The sequence below is a fragment of the Danio aesculapii genome, chromosome 8 (assembly GCF_903798145.1).
Source record: "Danio aesculapii chromosome 8, fDanAes4.1, whole genome shotgun sequence".
In the NCBI taxonomy this organism is placed as follows: Eukaryota; Metazoa; Chordata; class Actinopteri; order Cypriniformes; family Danionidae; genus Danio; species Danio aesculapii.
Window position 1 is genome coordinate 3,672,286 of NC_079442.1, and position 7,500 is coordinate 3,679,785.

Sequence of the window (7,500 nt, forward strand, 5' to 3'; positions counted from 1 at the left end):
AGTTTATAGTACACACATATATAGTATGTAGTAGGCACACAAATACATATAGGTTACAAGTAAAACAATAAATGAATATGCAAAAAACTTGGCATATAGCACCTCCAACTGGGCATTTATTGAAATGTCTGTATTTTTACATTTTTTAAGGTCTGTCTTTTCAATGGTATAGAATATTTATACATATGCAGACGCATGACATATATACTATTAGCCTGTTGTGTAATATTAAAGACAACACGGTACAGTAATTATTTTGCAATAGCTCATTCAGTTCAATTCACATTCATTTGTATAAGGTATATAAAAATGTGTATAAAAAGTGCATTGTCTGTTCTTTGAAACAATAGGTTTAACAAAACTAGTATTGTATTTACAGGCGTGGGTGTCTAATACAAATTTTTGTATTTGCAGATAAAACATGCAGTAACTTTTACAACTTGAATAAATTAAAAGAATTATTTTGTATCTAAAATCCTTGCAGAGGCAGGCACTGTCTATACATAGGTGGGTCAGGTGAAGTCTTCATAAAGGACAATATTTCTGAAAAAAAAACAGAAATATATTGTACTCAAACGATGGCACTGTCAATAATAATCAATGATGTACTTAGATTTCATGCTTTCAGCCCGTTTTCTGTCTTATATCAGTTTCATTTAGCATTTTTCGTTTTTCAAAAAGGAACACAAATAAACACGGTCCCTAAGTTGAGCGCGAATAAGAAGCTGAAAAACGGAAGCGTCGCGGTTTTTAAGGTGGACCGCATAGCGTCAATAAGAAGCTGCGAATAAGAAGCTGGATTCAGCCTCGTGTTTTATGAAGGTATCTAAATATCTCATCAAGATAAATAAAATATGTCTGTACTATTTATTAAGAGAAAATAAATACATTAATAATGTTGAAAAATGTATGAACTAAGTTGTTTTGAAGTGGTTTGATTCATTTTCTCCTTCCCGCCATCTTGGAGTCGTTCGAGAACGAGGAAGCAGGGGGTTTTCCTTGTGGATGTCCGAATCATTTGAACGAATCGGCTCATTCGGACAGTCCAAACAGTTCGCTTAAAGCAACTCATTTTGTCGTAAAACACATTTAAGCGAACACATTGTTTGTAATATCTACATTCCTGTTTGTGTTGTTAAACGTTATACGGCGTTGCCTTCCTCACATATGTCTGTTTTACGGTCAACGATTCAAATCTCATTCGAGTCGGTTCCAATGAAACACTAAACAAAACGCGCTCGCGATTGAATCATCATTATTTTGCGTCAGTCCCTTGTGACTCCAGTCATGTCATGTTCTGCCAGGAGGAAACACATACTACTCTTCAACAGCTGATGTGCATCTGGATCCGCAGAACATTGGTGGGTTGTTGTGTCGAATCGCTTTTGAGAAGATTCGCACAGCTGCGACGGTAAACGCGAGGAGTTGAAGGTATGTCTCTGACACTTTGGTTTTCTCTCAAAACCTCTCAAGGTGATTGCTGCATAAAATAATGCGTAATTTAACGGCATATGGGCTATTATGATTGAGCAAATTCTGAGTATATGTAGATGAATGCTAGGTCAGTGTTTTTGTGTCATCATAACATGTTATGGTAAGTTATTGATTACACAAAACAGACTTTGTGGTAAATATAGCTATGTTGTTTTCACTTCTGAAATAGTAATGCATTGGTTACAATGTTACTGCCATGTCTTTACGACAGTGACGTCACATGACTCACAGAATCACATGAATTCTTTGTACTTCTAATTTCCCTATTATTCATAAAGAATTTAATACTGTGATTAAGGCCATACCTAATGCCCTTGCTCATTTAATGAAATGCCACTTGTCATTTAAAGTGACTGTTAAAAAAGAACCAAAGTTTTTAGTTGACCTGAAGTAATAAAAACATTAAGAAACGTGTTTCAGTCAAAGAAATGATCACTCCAAGGGGAAACAATTCTTTGGAATTCTCTAATAGATAAAATTAATTGGAAAAAAGCTTGGCTCTTTCCTTACAAATTTTGTGTTCCCAACAAAGTTAAAGAATTACATTTAAAGGTGTTACACAATATCTACCCTACAAATGAGATTAAATTCGGTAATCCTAACTCAAATTATTTCCTCTGTAACTCAAGCATCGAATCGATTGATCATCATTTTGTCAAATGCCTTCATGTTAATGTGTTATGGTCGGATTTAACCGTCTATTTTTCATCAAAATGTAAGTTTAACATTGATTTTTCCATGTGTGATATAATTTGTTACTTTTATGATGACAAACATAACAGAATTTATAGGCAATATATTTATTTTACTGGGTAAATATTATATTCACTAATTTAAATTTTCTTCATCATTACCTAAGTTGCAGAATTTTAGTTTAATTACTACTTTTCAAAATGTTTGCAGCAAAAAAAGGGTTAAAAACTGAAAATTTATAAGGACTTTGTAAATATTATTTAATTTGATAATTTGTACTCTTTTTTTGTATCATCTTATCTTATTATTTTTTATTCTTATTATTAATTTATTTGTGTATTATTGTGCTTGATGTCATCCATTGTTATGGTTAATATCTTTGTATTGCTAAAATACAATAAAAAAATTCATAAATGATTAATTCTTTGTACTTCTGTCACCGCATGAAGGTGTACAGTCATTATCACCTCTTTTTCTAATTTATTGCCACATATAGATTATTCCTAATCATAATTATCTAGTCCTGCAAATAGAAACTAAACCAATGAGTATATTAGTCTAATAATATTTCCATTAACTCCATTAAAAAACAGGCAAATTTAAATATCAGTCATACAGTTATGTAAATTATGAGCAATCATTTTGCGATTTATATGTACAGGAATAGACATTACTGTTTAAAAAAGGAAATTATGCATAAACAAAAATGCAATGGTGGATTATCTGTGTTAAGATTTGAAACTTTAAACCAGGGGTCACCAATCTTGTTCCTGGAGGGCTGGTGTCCTGCAGATTTTAGCTCCAACCCTAATCAAACACACCTGAATGAGCTAATCAAGGTCTTACTAGGTATACTTGAAACACCCAGCTAGGTGTGTTGAGGCAAGTTGGAGCTAAACCCTGCAGGGACACCGGCCCTCCAGGACCGAGATTGGTGACCCCTGCTTTAAACAATACATTTAAAATTCATTCATTCATTTTCTTTTCGGCTTAGTCCCTTTATTTATCTGGGGTCGCCACAGCGGAATGAATCGCCAACTCATCCAGCACATGTTTTATGCAGCGGATGCCCTTCCACCTGCAACCCATCACTGGGAAAACATTCGAAATTAATTGGTTAAATAAATTCATGAAGGAAAAGGACAGTATGTGGTATACTTTTCCAAAACACATATTTGACATGATGGGGGGTATAGAATTTTCGTTGAGATGTGATTTTATATTGACAAACTTCCTGTGAAATTAGCTAAATTCCACAAACAAGCTTTATTGGCCTGGAAGCTGATATTTAAGCACAATTTTTCCCATAACAAGTATATTATTTGGAGTAATAGATGTATTCAATATAAAAATAAATGTCTGTTCTTCCAAAATTGGTATGAAGATGACATTTTATTAGTTAGACAACTTCTAAATGTAAATGGTAATTTATTATTTTACAGTGAAATTGTAGATAAATTTGGTTTTCCAGTTACTCCTTCGTTTTATAAAAGAATATGGAAATAAATCTTGAGAAGGAAAATATGTTAAAAACCTTTTTTTAGGAGATATTGATATTATCAAACAAGGTTAGACTAATAAATCTATTAAAAATATTATAACAGGTGAGTTATGTATCATAAGTTAAAATTCACCAATGTATTCATCAACATAAATTGGAAAAAAGCTTGGCGTTCTCATGAAATATATTGTATAAATAACAAAGTAAAAGACGTTACATTTAATATGTAAAATTGTATATATACAGGTAAAGAGGTTTTAGAGAGATTTCATTTGAATATTGATTATTCCTGTGAATTTTGTTGCATGGAAAAGAATTCTATTGTCCAAATGTTTTGTGATTGTGTATACACGAGGATTTTCTGGTTGGATGTGGAAAATTTTCTTAGAAGAAAAACAAATATTGTATTCAGGTTACAACATTTTGATATTTGCATTTATTATGTCAATGCATGCAAAAAAAATAACCTTCCTAGTACAACTTTTTATTATTATGGGAAAGTTTCATATTCAGTTGAATCAGAATTATTAGCCCCCTTTGAATTTTTTTCTTCTTTAAATATTTTCTATTCGATGTTTAACAGAGCAAGTAAATTTTCACAGTATGTCTGATAATATTTTTTCTTCTGGAGAAAGTCTTATTTGTTTTATTTGGGCTAGAATAAAAGCAGTTTTTAATTTTTTAAAATCCATTTTAAGGTCAAAATTATTAGCCCCTTTCAGCTATTTTTTTAGATAGTCTACAGAACAAGGCATCGCCTAGTTAACTTAATTAACCTAGTTAAGCCTTTAAATGTCACTTTAAGCTGTATAGAAGTATCTTGAAATATATCTAGTCAAATATTATTTACTGACATCATGGCAAAGATAAAATAAATCAGTTTTTAGAAATGAGTTATTAAAACTATTATGATTAGAAATGGGCTGAACAAATCTTCTCTCCATTAAACAGAAACTGGGGGGAAAAAAACAAACGGGGGGCTAATAATTCTGATACTTAAACTGTACATAAAAATGTTCTGGATCAAAGCCAAATTTTGTTCATTTCCTTCAAGAGACTAAGGACTACTGCACAAGTTTGAAGAACATTGTTAATAAAGAATCAAAGAGGACTTGTAATATTCTTAAGGAATATAATACTTTTAATTACTGAATGTTTATTATGTACACTCTGGCATATATTTTTGTATATTACTGTATAATTTAGTATTTATTGTTAATAAAGAAAGAAAGAAAGAAAAATATATTTGTACAAATGTAATGTATAGATTTTTATTCAGTTCCAGCCTGCATAATGCAATGTAATATGTGTGTTTGTGTCTGTATTCCATATATTTTTTGATATTAAATAGCATTTCTTGTTTTCATTAAGTAATTCTGTTACCTAAGCTTAAAGCTCATGAATATAATACTACACTATGAGATCACACATTCAAGTATGCACATTACTAATACAGAGTAAGTCATTGGATTATAAAGCAAAAACCGCCACACGCCTGTGTTTTGAGGCAACCGTGCTGTTTCCATTATAAACATCTGCCTTTGTGAAGGATCTCAGTACACCAATAACCTCTTAATAAGTCTAATAATTACATTTGTTATTAAAAAAACCTTGATTTACTATTACATATTGCTTTTTGTTGATGTAAATGAAATATCAAATACTGTATGACTGAAGTAGTGGTTACGGTGTAGGTTTACCTGTGTAACTTAAATGACTGTCCACGTCTAATATCCTTTTCTTCTTCTGTGCAGTGTCCTTCCACACATAATGGCTTCCCGTAAAAAGGTGCTGCTCAAAGTGATCATCCTAGGGGATTCTGGGTAAGTTTTGTTCAGCATTCCTGCGGTATCAGTGATGTTTAGATTGCTATAATTCAGTTGCTTATCAGCAGTGACACTTTGTCCTCTTTAATGTATATTCGAAGCAGTTGCACATGCATGAACACTATCAGTGGGACATTACTCAAAGAATTCCCCAGAATCTGCACAGTCACTCCTGATGGACAATCACAGTAACTTTGAACACTACTGGATCACTTATTACTGTTAAAAAGCCTCTAAAGTGCTGCTATCTTTCATTCATTCATTCATTCATCAAGTTTGTCATGATTGAGTGATTCAACAGCCTATATTGTGCGTGAAAACCAATATCATATCTGAATATAAGCTCTTTCTGAGCACTTGTTGACACTGAAATAAATGTTGGAGTCAGTTATTTATTTATTTGGTAGAGCAAAAGGACAGAATCTATTCAATGTGTAGACAACATGAACCAAACTCAGACAATACACTGCCATTAAACTATTTTTTTGCACATATTTTCCTATATATAGGCTTGTTTATGCAGTAAAGCTGGACTTACTGTTTGAAAATAGGCTCATTTTACAACTCCTCTTGAGTTAAGTTGAGTTTGACCATTTTTTAATGCATTCAGCTGCTCTCTGTGTCTGGCTAGAGCACTTGTAGCTTAGCTTAGCATAGATCATTCAATCGGATTAGACCGTTAGCATCTTGCTTAAAAAAGCTTGACTCTTTTGTAGTTACATCGTGTACTTAGACCTACAGAAAACCAAAATTTCTGTTTTCTAGGCTGATATGGATAGTAGGGGTGTAACGGATCACGGTTGAACACGGAGTTCGGAACACACGCGACTCACAGATTAATAAATTGTTTTGTAGATTAATTCTAAATGTGTAACGTCACAGAGAGATCGCCTCTCGCGTCATTTAAATCACATGTATGAAAGCATTCAGGCTTTCCTGTAAAATATAATGATGACGGAAGAAACTGTGGTGGGTTTCTTAGGTTATTAAAGTTGTTTTCTGTCACTACTTGTTTAGTCTGCGTTAATGGATTCAGTGTAAGCTGCACGATTAATCATTTAAAGATCAGGATCTCAACACCCACGTAACATCAATTATAAATGATCACATCTGTGTTTGAGTTTATAGTTCAGATAAAAATTCTGATGTTTATGGTAAAGATTAAAATCACCGTCATATGCTCAAAAATTAAAGTTGCAGGCAGCAATTACATTATTTAACCAGTAGGTGGCGACAACCAGCCAACAAACATATGCCACTGAATGATTCTTCAAAAGTGATCATCTAGCATCGAAACAAGTTTTATGAGTGAATAACTGAATCGTTTACTGAAAATGAGACCAAAAATAAATATGAATTGTACAAATTATGTTAGATTTATACAATTAGCGTTATCAGCAACAGTAGTAGTAACAGTGAATTGTTCACAGTACTGAATATTTTACTATTTATTTTTTTTCAGCTGATTATTTCTTTATTTTATTTTTAATAAAATTACAGTTCTGTTGGTTCAAACCAAACGTTTTTAGCAGTACTGTTTTTGTAATAAATGGAAAGCAAATTAGATTTGTCTCCTCCCTTTTTTGGCTGATCTGAAAAATGGTCCGATCCGTGACTAAAAAACCATAACGTGATCCGAACCGTGAGATTTGTGATCCGTTTTACCACTAATGGATAGGAACCATACTCTCATTCTGGTGTAATAATCAAGAAACTTTGCTGCTGTATCATGGCTAAAGCAGGCACAATATTACGCAGCACTGTTACCTAGTAGCCTAGCTTGGAACTGTATTCAGGTGTTGCGTAATCCGCTTGTTAAGTCGTGACGTATGGAATACTGTTTCTGCGTCAAAGCCGCTACTCATTTGAATTGAGAAAATATTCATTTTTGACCAATTTTTTGTCATATTATCACACATTAAAGGGAAATTTAAATAAAATAATGGTGTACACAACAGTCTCTGGAGTTGCTGCATCATGGACATC

The 7,500-nt window shown here is 32.6% G+C and overlaps 2 protein-coding genes across 2 annotated transcripts in view; one reads left to right on the forward strand and one right to left on the reverse strand.

Annotated features, from left to right (window-relative positions):
- Positions 1 to 5,467, reverse strand: part of si:dkey-32e23.4 (dynamin-1-like protein) — a 69,481-nt gene extending 64,014 nt beyond the window's left edge. Inside the window, exon 1 of the mRNA XM_056463031.1 lies at positions 5,389 to 5,467. The gene's annotated coding sequence lies outside the window, so the exon portion shown is untranslated. The remainder of the gene's footprint in view (positions 1 to 5,388) is intronic.
- The window catches only part of rab7b (RAB7b, member RAS oncogene family), a 15,934-nt gene continuing 9,738 nt past the window's right edge, over positions 1,305 to 7,500 (forward strand). Inside the window, exons 1-2 of the mRNA XM_056463033.1 lie at positions 1,305 to 1,431; positions 5,443 to 5,511. Of these exons, the coding sequence (XP_056319008.1) occupies positions 5,459 to 5,511 (53 nt within the window). The 5' untranslated portion in view covers positions 1,305 to 1,431; positions 5,443 to 5,458. The remainder of the gene's footprint in view (positions 1,432 to 5,442; positions 5,512 to 7,500) is intronic.